This window comes from Petromyzon marinus, chromosome 71 (genome assembly GCF_048934315.1).
Source record: "Petromyzon marinus isolate PM22_M1 ecotype Great Lakes invasive population chromosome 71, UKy_Petmar_22M1.pri1.0, whole genome shotgun sequence".
Taxonomy (NCBI): domain Eukaryota; kingdom Metazoa; phylum Chordata; class Hyperoartia; order Petromyzontiformes; family Petromyzontidae; genus Petromyzon; species Petromyzon marinus.
This window is the reverse complement of record NC_133737.1, coordinates 5,067,739-5,082,304: the sequence shown is the minus strand read 5'-3', so window position 1 is coordinate 5,082,304 and position 14,566 is coordinate 5,067,739. Positions and strand designations below refer to the sequence as shown.

Sequence of the window (14,566 nt, the reverse complement as noted above, 5' to 3'; positions counted from 1 at the left end):
CTGGGTAGCTGGCTGAGTGAGTGAGTAGCTGGGTAGCTGGCTGAGTGAGTGAGTAGCTGGCTGAGTGAGTGAGTAGCTAGCTGGGTAGCTGGCTGAGTGAGTGAATAGCTAGCTGGGTAGCTGGCTGAGTGAGTGAGTAGCTGGCTGAGTGAGTGAGTAGCTGGGTAGCTGGCTGAGTGAGTGAGTAGCTAACTGGGTAGCTGGCTGAGTGAGTGAGTAGCTGGGTAGCTGGCTGAGTGAGTGAGTAGCTAACTGGGTAGCTGGCTGAGTGAGTAGCTAACTGGGTAGCTGGCTGAGTGAGTGAGTAGCTAGCGGGGTAGCTGGCTGGCTGAGTGAGTAGCTGGGTAGCTGGCTGAGTGAGTGAGTCAGTAGCTGGGTAGCTGGCTGAGTGAGTGAGTAGCTGGATGGCTGGCTGAGTGAGTGAGTAGCTAGCTGGGTAGCTGGCTGAGTGAGTGAGTAGCTGGCTGGCTGGCTGAGTGAGTGAGTAGCTAGCTGGGTAGCTGGCTGAGTGAGTGAGTAGCTGGCTGGCTGGCTGGCTGAGTGAGTGAGTGAGTAGCTGGGTAGCTGGCTGAGTGAGTGAGTAGCTGGCTGAGTGAGTGAGTAGCTGAGTGAGTGAGTGAGTAGCTAGCTGGGTAGCTGGCTGAGTGAGTGAGTAGCTGGGTAGCTGGATGAGTGAGTGAGTAGCTAACTGGGTAGCTGGCTGAGTGAGTGAGTAGCTGGCTGGGTAGCTGGCTGAGTGAGTGAGTAGCTGAGTGAGTGAGTGAGTAGCTAGCCGGGTAGCTGGCTGAGTGAGTGAGTAGCTGGGTAGCTGGCTGAGTGAGTGAGTAGCTAGCTGGGTAGCTGGCTGAGTGAGTAGCTAGCTGGGTAGCTGGCTGAGTGAGTGAGTAGCTAGCTGGGTAGCTGGCTGGGTGAGTAGCTAGCTGGGTAGCTGGCTGAGTGAGTGAGTAGCTAGCTGGGTAGCTGGCTGAGTGAGTAGCTAGCTGGGTAGCTGGCTGAGTGAGTGAGTAGCTAACTGGGTAGCTGGCTGAGTGAGTCGCTAGCTGGGTAGCTGGCTGAGTGAGAAGCTGAGTGAGTGAGTAGCTAACTGGGTAGCTGGCTGAGTGAGTGAGTAGCTAGCTGGGTAGCTGGCTGAGTGAGTGAGTAGCTAGCTGGGTAGCTGGCTGAGTGAGTGAGTAGCTAACTGGGTAGCTGGCTGAGTGAGTGAGTAGCTAGCTGGGTAGCTGGCTGAGTGAGTGAGTAGCTGGGTAGGTGGCTGAGTGAGTGAGTAGCTAGCTGGGTAGCTGGCTGAGTAAGTAGCTAGCTGGGTATCTGGCTGAGTGAGTAGCTAGCTGGGTAGCTGGCTGAGTGAGTGAGTAGCTGGCTGAGTGAGTGAGTAGCTGGGTAGCTGGCTGAGTGAGTGAGTAGCTAGCTGGGTAGCTGGCTGAGTGAGTAGCTGGGTAGCTGGCTGAGTGAGTGAGTAGCTGGGTAGCTGGCTGAGTGAGTGAGTAGCTGGCTGAGTGAGTGAGTAGCTAGCTGGGTAGCTGGCTGAGTGAGTAGCTAGCTGGGTAGCTGGCTGAGTGAGTGAGTAGCTAACTGGGTAGCTGGCTGAGTGAGTGAGTAGCTAACTGGGTAGCTGGCTGAGTGAGTAGCTAGCTGGGTAGCTGGCTGAGTGAGTAGCTAGCTGGGTAGCTGGCTGAGTGAGTTAGTAGCTAACTGGGTAGCTGGCTGAGTGAGTAGCTAACTGGGTAGCTGGCTGAGTGAGTGAGTAGCTAACTGGGTAGCTGGCTGAGTGAGTAGCTAGCTGGGTAGCTGGCTGAGTGAGTGAGTAGCTAGCTGGGTAGCTGGCTGAGTGAGTAGCTAGCTGGGTAGCTGGCTGAGTGAGTGAGTAGCTAGCTGGGTAGCTGGCTGAGTGAGTGAGTAGCTAACTGGGTAGCTGGCTGAGTGAGTAGCTAACTGGGTAGCTGGCTGAGTGAGTGAGTAGCTGGCTGAGTGAGTGAGTAGCTAGCTGGGTAGCTGGCTGAGTGAGTGAGTAGCTAGCTGGGTAGCTGGCTGAGTGTGTGAGTAGCTAGCTGGGTAGCTGGCTGAGTGAGTAGCTAGCTGGGTAGCTGGCTGAGTGAGTAGCTAGCTGGGTAGCTGGCTGAGTGAGTGAGTAGCTAACTGGGTAGCTGGCTGAGTGAGTAGCTAGCTGGGTAGCTGGCTGAGTGAGTAGCTAGCTGGGTAGCTGGCTGAGTGAGTGAGTAGCTAACTGGGTAGCTGGCTGAGTGAGTGAGTAGCTAGCTGGGTAGCTGGCTGAGTGAGTGAGTAGCTGGGTAGCTGGCTGAGTGAGTGAGTAGCTAGCCGGGTAGCTGGCTGAGTGAGTGAGTAGCTAGCTGGATGGCTGGCTGAGTGAGTGAGTGAGTAGCTGGGTAGCTGGCTGAGTGAGTAGCTAACTGGGTAGCTGGCTGAGTGAGTGAGTAGCTAACTGGGTAGCTGGCTGAGTGAGTGAGTAGCTGGGTAGCTGGCTGAGTGAGTGAGTAGCTAGCTGGGTAGCTGGCTGAGTGAGTGAGTAGCTGGGTAGCTGGCTGAGTGAGTAGCTAGCTGGGTAGCTGGCTGAGTGAGTGAGTGAGTAGCTAGGTAGCTGGCTGAATGAGTGAGTAGCTGGCTGGGTAGCTGGCTGAGTGAGTGAGTAGCTAGCTGGGTAGCTGGCTGAGTAAGTGAGTAGCTGGGTAGCTGGCTGAGTGAGTGAGTAGCTAGCTGGGTAGCTGGCTGAGTGAGTGAGTAGCTGGGTAGCTGGCTGAGTGAGTAGCTAGCTGGGTAGCTGGCTGAGTGAGTAGCTGAGTGAGTGAGTAGCTGGGTAGCTGGCTGAGTGAGTGAGTAGCTAACTGGGTAGCTGGCTGAGTGAGTGAGTAGCTAACTGGGTAGCTGGCTGAGTGAGTAGCTAGCTGGGTAGCTGGCTGAGTGAGTGAGTAGCTGGCTGAGTGAGTGAGTAGCTAGCTGGGTAGCTGGCTGAGTGAGTGAGTAGCTAGCTGGGTAGCTGGCTGCGTGAGTGAGTAGCTAGCGGGGTAGCTGGCTGAGTGAGTGAGTAGCTGGGTAGCTGGCTGAGTGAGTGAGTAGCTGGGTAGCTGGCTGAGTGAGTAGCTAGCGGGGTAGCTGGCTGAGTGAGTGAGTAGCTAACTGGGTAGCTGGCTGAGTGAGTGAGTAGCTAGCTGGGTAGCTGGCTGAGTGAGTAGCTGGCTGAGTGAGTGAGTAGCTAGCTGGGTAGCTGGCTGAGTGAGTAGCTGGCTGGGTAGCTGGCTGAGTGAGTGAGTAGCTAGCTGGGTAGCTGGCTGAGTGAGTGAGTAGCTAACTGAGTAGCTGGCTGAGTGAGTGAGTAGCTAACTGGGTAGCTGGCTGAGTGAGTAGCTAGCTGGGTAGCTGGCTGAGTGAGTAGCTAGCTGGGTAGCTGGCTGAGTGAGTAGCTGAGTGAGTGAGTAGCTGGGTAGCTGGCTGAGTGAGTGAGTAGCTAGCTGGGTAGCTGGCTGAGTGAGTAGCTGAGTGAGTGAGTGAGTAGCTAGCTGGGTAGCTGGCTGAGTGAGTAGCTAGCTGGGTAGCTGGCTGAGTGAGTGAGTAGCTGGGTAGCTGGCTGAGTGAGTGAGTAGCTGGGTAGCTGGGTAGCTGGCTGAGTGAGTAGCTAGCTGGGTAGCTGGCTGAGTGAGTGAGTAGCTAACTGGGTAGCTGGCTGAGTGAGTGAGTAGCTGGGTAGCTGGCTGAGTGAGTGAGTAGCTGGCTGAGTGAGTGAGTAGCTAGCTGGGTAGCTGGCTGAGTGAATGAGTAGCTAACTAGGTAGCTGGCTGAGTGAGTGAGTAGCTAGCCGGGTAGCTGGCTGGCTGAGTAGCTAGCTGGGTAGCTGGCTGAGTGAGTGAGTAGCTGGCTGAGTGAGTGAGTAGCTAGCTGGGTAGCTGGCTGCGTGAGTGAGTAGCTAGCTGGGTAGCTGGCTGAGTGAGTAGCTAGCTGGGTAGCTGGCTGAGTGAGTAGCTAGCTGGGTAGCTGGCTGGCTGAGTAGCTAGCTGGGTAGCTGGCTGGCTGAGTAGCTAGCTGGGTAGCTGGCTGCGTGAGTAGCTAGCTGGGTAGCTGGCTGCGTGAGTAGCTAGCTGGGTAGCTGGCTGCGTATCCGAGTTACCGCTGGGAGGCTGTAACAGGCGTGAGGAACGGAACAGATGTCGCTTGTGAAACGGAGCAATGACGTTGTCCTTGAGGTCCAAGATTACCTCATCCAGACCAGCGATGTCATCCCAGGACACCTGCAGGCAATCAGCATCATCATCAGATGATGATGATGATGATACTGATGATGATGATACTGATGATGATGATGATACTGATGATGATGATGATACTACTACTGATGATGATGATACTACTGATGATGATGATGATACTACTACTGATGATGATGATACTACTGATGATGATGGTGATGATACTACTGATGATGATGATGATACTACTGATGATGATGGTGATGATGATACTGATGATGATACTACTACTGATGATGATGATACTGATGATGATGATACTACTACTGATGATGATACTACTACTGATGATGATGATGATACTACTACTGATGATGATGATACTACTACTGATGATGATGATGATACTACTACTGATGATGATGATGATACTACTGATGATGATGGTGATGATGATACTGATGATGATACTACTACTGATGATGATGATACTGATGATGATGATACTACTACTGATGATGATGATGATATTACTACTGATGATGATGATGATACTACTGATGATGATGATGATGATACTACTACTGATGATGATACTACGACTGATGATGATGATACTACTGATGATGATGATGATGATACTACTACTGATGATGATGATGATACTACTACTGATGATGATACTACGACTGATGATGATGATGATGATACTACTGATGATGATGATGATACTACTACTGATGATGATGATGATACTGATGATTTTGATACTACTACTGATGATGATACTACTACTGATGATGATGATACGACTACTGATGATGATACTAGTACTGATAATGATACTACTAGTGGTGATGATGATACTACTACTGATGATGATACTACTACGGATGATGATGATGATGATACTACTACGGATGATGATGATACTACTACTGATGATGATGATGATGATACTACTGATGATGATGATGATATTGATGATGATGATACTACTGATGATGATGATATTGATGATGATGATGATTCTGATGATGATGATACTGATGATGATGATACTGATGATGATGATACTGATGATGATGATACTGATGATGATGATACTGATGATGATGATGATGATACTGATGATGATGATACTAATGATGATGATACTGATGATGATGATGATGATACTGATGATGATGATGATACTGATGATGATACTGATGATGATGATACTGATGATGATGATGATGATACTGATGATGATGATACTGATGATGATACTGATGATGATGATACTGATGATGATGATACTGATGATGATGATGATACTACTACTGATGATGTTGATGATTCTGATGATGATACTGATGATGATGATGATACTGATGATGATGATGATACTGATGATGATGATACTGATGATGATGATACTGATGATGATGATACTGATGATGATGATGATACTGATGATGATACTGATGATACTGATTATGATGATGATACTGATGATGATGATGATACTGATGATGATGATACTGATGATGATGATACTGATGATGATGATGATACTACTACTGGTGATAATGATGATGATACTACTACTGATGATGATGATGATACTACTACTGATGATGATACTACGACTGATGATGATGATGATGATGATACTACTGATGATGATGATGATACTACTACTGATGATGATGATACTGATGATGATGATACTACTACTGATGATGATGATACTTCTACTGATGATGATACTACTACTGATGATGATACTAGTACTGATAATGATACTACTAGTGGTGATGATGATACTACTGATGATGATGATGATACTACTACTGATGATGATACTACTACGGATGATGATGATGATGATACTACTACGGATGATGATGATACTACTACTGATGATGATGATGATACTACTGATGATGATGATGATATTGATGATGATGATACTACTGATGATGATGATATTGATGATGATGATGATTCTGATGATGATGATACTGATGATGATACTGATGATGATGATACTGATGATGATGATACTGATGATGATGATACTGATGATGATGATGATGATACTGATGATGATGATGATACTGATGATGATGATACTGATGATGATGATGATGATACTGATGATGATGATGATACTGATGATGATACTGATGATGATGATACTGATGATGATGATGATGATACTGATGATGATGATACTGATGATGATACTGATGATGATGATACTGATGATGATGATGATACTACTACTGATGATGTTGATGATTCTGATGATGATACTGATGATGATGATGATACTGATGATGATGATGATACTGATGATGATGATACTGATGATGATGATACTGATGATGATGATGATACTGATGATGATACTGATGATACTGATTATGATGATGATACTGATGATGATGATGATACTGATGATGATGATACTGATGATGATGATACTGATGATGATGATGATACTGATGATGATGATACTACTACTGATGATGATACTACTACTGATGATGATGATGATATTGATGATGATGATGATACTACTGATGATGATGATATTGATGATGATGATACTACTGATGATGATGATGATGATGATATTGATGATGATGATACTACTGATGATGATGATATTGATGATGATGATGATGATACTGATGATGATGATACTGATGATGATACTGATGATGATGATACTGATGATGATGATACTGATGATGATGATACTGATGATGATGATACTGATGATGATGATGATACTGATGATGATGATGATACTGATGATGATGATACTACTACTGATGATGTTGATGATTATGATGATACTGATGATGATGATGATACTGATGATGATGATGATACTGATGATGATACTGATGATGATGATACTGATGATGATGATACTGATGATGATACTGATGATACTGATTATGATGATGATACTGATGATGATGATACTGATGATGATGATGATACTGATGATGATGATGATACTGATGATGATGATACTGATGATGATACTGATGATGATACTACTACTGATGATGATGATATTGATGATGATGATGACACTACTACTGATGATGATGATGATGATACTGATGATCATGATGATAGTGATGATGATGATGATGGCTGTACCTGCATTGAACGTGGGTCCACGATGTGGGCGGCAATGCTGAGCTCGTACTCACTCAGTTTCACTCCGTGTACACCAACCTTCTTCAGCATTGTCTCAGCCTGCAACATACACACTCAGCTACACACTCAGCTACACACTCAGCTACACACTCAGCTACACACTCAGCTACACACCCACTCACTCACCCACTCACTCACCCACTCACTCACCCACGCACTCACTCACCCACCCACTCACCCACCCACCAACCCACTCACCCAATCCCCCACCCACCCACTCACCCACCCACCCACTCACTCACCCACCCACCCACCCACCCACCCACTCACTCACCCACCCACGCACCCACTCACTCACCCACCCACCCACTCACTCACTCACCCACTCACCCACGCACTCACTCACTCACCCACCCACCCACCCACTCACCCACCCACCCACCCACTCACCCACCCACCCACCCACCCACTCACCCACCCACCCACCCACTCACCCACTCACCCACCCACCCACTCACCCACCCACCAACCCACTCACCCAATCCCCCACCCACCCACTCACTCACTCACTCACACACTCACCCACTCACCCACCCACTCACTCACCCACTCACTCACTCACCCACTCACTCACTCACTCACTCACCCACTCACTCACCCACCCACTCACTCACCCACCCACTCACTCACCCACCCACTCACTCACCCACCCACCCACCCACTCACCCACCCACTCACCCACCCACTCACCCACCCACTCACCCACCCACTCACCCACCCACCCACCCACTCACTCATTCACCCACCCACCCACCCACTCACCCACCCACTCACTCACCCACTCACTCACCCACCCACTCACTCACTCACTCACCCACTCACTCACCCACTCACCCACTCACTCACTCACCCACCCACTCACTCACTCACCCACTCACTCACTCACCCACTCACTCACTCACCCACTCACCCACTCACCCACCCACCCACCCACTCACCCACCCACTCACTCACCCACCCACTCACTCACCCACTCACTCACCCACTCACCCACCCACTCACTCACTCACTCACCCACCCACCCCCCCACCCACTCACCCACCCACTCACCCACCCACCCACCCACTCACCCACCCACTCACTCACTCACTCACCCACTCACTCACCCACCCACTCACCCACTCACTCACTCACCCACCCACCCACCCACTCACCCACCCACCCACCCACTCACTCACCCACCCACCCACCCACTCACTCACCCACTCACTCACCCACTCACTCACCCACCCAGTCACCCACTCACTCACCCACTCACTCACTCACCCACTCACCCACTCACCCACCCACCCACCCACTCACCCACTCACCCACCCAGTCACCCACTCACTCACCCACTCACTCACTCACCCACTCACTCACTCACCCACTCACTCACCCACCCACTCACTCACCCACTCACTAACCCACTCACCCACCCACCCACCCACTCACCCACCCACCCACTCACCCACCCACCCACCCACTCACTCACCCACCCACCCACCCACTCACTCACCCACTCACTCACTCACCCACTCACTCACCCACTCACTCACCCACTCACTCACCCACTCACTCACTCACCCACTCACTCACCCACCCACTCACTCACCCACTCACTAACCCACCCACTCACTCACTCACTCACCCACCCACCCACCCACCCACCCACTCACTCACTCACCCACCCACCCACCCACTCACCCACCCACTCACCCACTCACCCACCCACTCACTCACTCACACACTCACCCACCCACCCACCCACTCACCCACTCACTCACTCACCCACCCACCCACTCACCCACCCACCCACTCACCCACCCACCCACTCACCCACTCACCCACTCACTCACTCACCCACCCACCCACCCACTCACCCACTCACCCACTCACTCACTCACTCACCCACTCACTCACCCACCCACTCACTCACCCACCCACTCACTCACCCACCCACCCACCCACCCACTCACCCACCCACCCACTCACCCACCCACCCACTCACCCACCCACCCACCCACCCACTCACTCACTCACCCACCCACCCACCCACTCACTCACCCACTCACTCACCCACCCACCCACTCACTCACTCACCCACTCACTCACCCACTCACCCACTCACTCACTCACCCACCCACTCACTCACTCACCCACTCACTCACTCACCCACTCACTCACTCACCCACTCACCCACCCACCCACCCACCCACTCACCCACCCACTCACTCACCCACCCACTCACTCACCCACTCACTCACCCACTCACCCACCCACTCACTCACTCACTCACCCACCCCCCCACCCACTCACCCACCCACTCACCCACCCACCCACCCACTCACCCACTCACTCACTCACCCACTCACTCACCCACCCACTCACCCACTCACCCACTCACTCACTCACCCACCCACCCACCCACTCACCCACCCACCCACCCACTCACTCACCCACCCACCCACCCACTCACTCACCCACTCACTCACCCACTCACTCACTCACCCACTCACTCACCCACCCAGTCACCCACTCACTCACCCACTCACCCACTCACCCACCCACCCACCCACTCACCCACTCACCCACCCAGTCACCCACTCACTCACCCACTCACTCACTCACCCACTCACTCACTCACCCACTCACTCACCCACCCACTCACTCACCCACTCACTAACCCACTCACCCACCCACCCACCCACTCACCCACCCACCCACTCACCCACCCACCCACCCACTCACTCACCCACCCACCCACCCACTCACTCACCCACTCACTCACCCACTCACTCACTCACCCACTCACTCACCCACTCACCCACTCACTCACCCACCCACTCACTCACCCACTCACTAACCCACTCACCCACCCACCCACCCACTCACCCACCCACCCACTCACCCACCCACCCACTCACTCACCCACCCACCCACCCACTCACTCACCCACTCACTCACTCACCCACTCACTCACCCACTCACCCACCCACTCACTCACCCACTCACTCACTCACCCACTCACTCACCCACCCACTCACTCACCCACTCACTAACCCACCCACTCACTCACTCACTCACCCACCCACCCACCCACTCACTCACTCACCCACCCACCCACTCACCCACCCACTCACCCACTCACCCACCCACTCACACACTCACTCACCCACCCACTCACTCACCCACTCACCCACTCACTCACTCACCCACCCACCCACTCACCCACTCACCCACCCACTCACCCACCCACTCACCCACCCACTCACCCACCCACCCACTCACCCACCCACCTGTTTCTGGGCTTCAAGCTTCTGCCTTCTGGTGGGATCTAAGGCGTCTATCATCCACCGCAAAGCGTAGTAGCTGATGGCGCCAAAAATGGTGAGTCTCACTCACTCACCCACTCACTCACTCACCCACTCACTCACCCACCCACTCACCCACTCACTCACTCACCCACCCACCCACTCACTCACCCACTCACTCACTCACCCACTCATTCACTCACCCACTCACCCACTCACCCACCCACCCACTCACTCACTCACCCACTCACTCACCCACCCACTCACCCACTCACTCACCCACCCACTCACCCACTCACTCACTCACCCACCCACCCACCCACTCACCCACTCACCCACCCACTCACCCACTCACTCACCCACTCACTCACTCACCCACTCATTCACTCACCCACTCACTCACTCACCCACCCACCCACCCACTCACCCACCCACTCACTCACCCACCCACCCACTCACCCACCCACCCACTCACCCACCCACCCACCCACCCACTCACCCACCCACCCACTCACTCACTCACCCACTCACCCACCCACTCACTCACTCACTCACTCCCCCACTCACTCACCCACTCACTCACCCACCCACTCACTCACCCACTCACTCACTCACCCACTCACTCACTCACCCACCCACCCACCCACTCACCCACCCACCCACTCACTCACCCACCCACTCACTCACCCACCCACCCACCCACTCACCCACCCACTCACTCACCCACTCACTCACTCACCCACTCACTCACCCACCCACCCACCCACTCACCCACTCACCCACCCACTCACCCACCCACCCACCCACCTGTTTCTGGGCTTCAAGCTTCTGCCTTCTGGTGGGATCTAAGGCGTCTATCATCCACCGCAAAGCGTAGTAGCTGATGGCGCCAAAAATGGTGAGTCTCACTCACTCACCCACTCACTCACTCACCCACTCACTCACCCACCCACTCACCCACTCACTCACTCACCCACCCACCCACTCACTCACCCACTCACTCACTCACCCACTCATTCACTCACCCACTCACTCACTCACCCACCCACCCACTCACTCACTCACCCACTCACTCACCCACCCACTCACCCACTCACTCACCCACCCACTCACTCACCCACCCACCCACCCACTCACCCACTCACCCACCCACTCACCCACTCACTCACCCACTCACTCACTCACCCACTCATTCACTCACCCACTCACTCACTCACCCACCCACCCACCCACTCACCCACCCACTCACTCACCCACCCACCCACTCACCCACCCACCCACTCACCCACCCACCCACCCACCCACTCACCCACCCACCCACTCACTCACTCACCCACTCACCCACCCACTCACTCACTCACTCACTCCCCCACTCACTCACCCACTCACTCACCCACCCACTCACTCACCCACTCACTCACTCACCCACTCACTCACTCACCCACCCACCCACCCACTCACCCACCCACCCACTCACTCACCCACCCACTCACTCACCCACTCACCCACCCACCCACCCACCCACCCACTCACCCACCCACCCACCCACCCACCCACCCACTCACCCACCCACCCACTCACTCACCCACCCACTCACTCACCCACCCACCCACCCACTCACCCACCCACTCACTCACCCACTCACTCACCCACCCACCCACTCACCCACCCACCCACCCACCCACCCACCCACTCACCCACCCACCCACCCACCTGTTTCTGGGCTTCAAGCTTCTGCCTTCTGGTGGGATCTAAGGCGTCTATCATCCACCGCAAAGCGTAGTAGCTGATGGCGCCAAAAATGGTGAGTCTCACTCACTCACCCACTCACTCACTCACTCACCCACTCACTCACTCACTCACCCACTCACTCACCCACCCACTCACTCACCCACTCACTCACCCACCCACCCACTCACCCACCCACCCACCCACCCACTCACCCACCCACCCACTCACTCACTCACCCACCCACTCACTCACCCACCCACTCACTCACCCACTCACTCACCCACCCACTCACCCACCCACCCACCCACCCACTCACCCACCCACCCACCCACTCACCCACTCACCCACTCACCCACCCACTCACCCACCCACCTGTTTCTGGGCTTCAAGCTTCTGCCTTCTGGTGGGATCTAAGGCGTCTATCATCCACCGCAAAGCGTAGTAGCTGATGGCGCCAAAAATGGTGAGTCTCAGCACCAGAGCGAGGAGTTCACCCCGGGTGAGTGGGCGACTGAGATGCTCACCCTGGGGAAGCTCCTTCAGGATCATCGCTGCCCTAGGGAGAGAGGTGGGTGGGTGAGAGGGTGAGTGAGTGGGTGAGTGAGTGGGTGGGTGGGTGAGTGGGTGGGTGGGTGGGTGAGTGGGTGGGTGGGTGAGTGGGGGAGTGAGTGGGGGAGTGAGTGGGTGAGTGAGTGGGTGAGTGAGTGGGTGAGTGAGTGGGTGAGTGGGTGAGTGAGTGAGTGAGTGAGTGGGTGGGTGAGTGGGTGAGTGAGTGAGTGAGTGGGTGAGTGAGTGAGTGAGTGAGTGGGTGGGTGAGTGGGTGAGTGAGTGAGTGGGTGAGTGAGTGAGTGGGTGGGTGAGTGGGTGAGTGAGTGGGTGAGTGAGTGAGTGAGTGGGTGGGTGAGTGAGTGGGGGAGTGGGTGGGTGAGTGGGTGGGTGGGTGAGGGAGTGGGTGGGTAGGTGGGTGAGTGGGTGGGTGGGTGAGTGAGTGGGTGGGTGAGTGAGTGAGTGGGTGAGTGAGTGAGTGAGTGGGTGAGTGAGTGGGTGGGGGAGTGAGTGGGTGAGTGGGTGGGTGGGTGAGTGGGGGAGTGGGGGAGTGAGTGGGTGGGTGGGTGGGTGAGTGGGTGGGTGAGTGGGTGAGTGAGTGAGTGGGTGAGTGAGTGGGTGAGTGAGTGGGTGGGTGAGTGGGGGAGTGGGTGGGTGGGTGAGTGAGTGGGTGAGTGGGTGAGTGAGTGAGTGGGTGAGTGGGTGAGTGAGTGAGTGAGTGGGTGAGTGAGTGGGTGAGTGAGTGGTTGAGTGGGTGGGTGGTGGTGGTGGTGAGTGGTGGTGAGTGGGGGGGTGGTGATTGGTGGAGTGGGTGGGTGGGTGAGTGAGTGAGTGGGTGAGTGAATAGCTTAGTGAGTGAGTGGGTGGGTGGGTGAGTGAGTGGATGAGTGAGTGAGTGGGTGAGTGAGTGAGTGAGTGGATGAGTGGGTGAGTGAGTGAGTGGGTTGGTGAGTAAGTGAGTGGGTGGGTGAGTGAGTGAGTGAGTGGATGAGTGGGTGGGTGAGTGGGTGGGTGGGTGAGTGGGTGAGTGAGTGGGAGAGTGAGTGGGTGAGTGAGTGGGTGAGTGAGTGGGTGAGTGAGTGGGTGAGTGGGTGAGTTGAGTGAGTGGGTGAGTGAGTGGGTGAGTGAGTGGGTGGGTGAGTGGGTGAGTGGGTGAGTGAGTGAGTGAGTGGGTGGGTGAGTGGGTGAGTGAGTGAGTGGGTGAGTGAGTGAGTGAGTGGGTGGGTGAGTGGGTGAGTGAGTGGGTGGGTGGGTGGGTGAGTGGGTGAGTGAGTGGGTGAGTGAGTGAGTGAGTGGGTGGGTGAGTGAGTGGGGGAGTGGGTGGGTGAGTGGGTGGGTGGGTGAGGGAGTGGGTGGGTAGGTGGGTGAGTGGGTGGGTGGGTGAGTGAGTGGGTGGGTGAGTGAGTGAGTGGGTGAGTGAGTGAGTGAGTGGGTGGGTGAGTGGGGGAGTGGGGTGGGTGGGTGAGTGAGTGGGTGAGTGGGTGAGTGAGTGAGTGGGTGAGTGTGGTGGAGTGAGTGAGTGAGTGGGTGAGTGAGAGTGGGTGAGTGGAGTGGTGGTGAGTGGTGGTGAGT

General features: G+C 54.0%; 1 protein-coding gene across 5 annotated transcripts in view; it reads right to left on the bottom strand.

Moving 5' to 3' along the window:
• The window catches only part of ATAD1 (ATPase family AAA domain containing 1), a 47,951-nt gene extending 37,118 nt beyond the window's left edge, over positions 1–10,833 (bottom strand). For 3 of the 5 annotated variants that reach the window (XM_076055285.1, XM_076055283.1, XM_076055286.1), the window contains exons 1-3: positions 10,703–10,833; positions 7,365–7,463; positions 4,118–4,238 (exon numbers count right to left, since the gene is read on the bottom strand). In XM_076055285.1, the coding sequence (XP_075911400.1) occupies positions 4,118–4,238; positions 7,365–7,463; positions 10,703–10,756 (274 nt within the window). In that variant the 5' untranslated portion in view covers positions 10,757–10,833. The remainder of the gene's footprint in view (positions 1–4,117; positions 4,239–7,364; positions 7,464–10,702) is intronic. The other 2 variants (XR_012930506.1, XM_076055282.1) reach the window with 1 other exon arrangement.
• Positions 10,834–14,566: the final 3,733 nt, after the last annotated feature.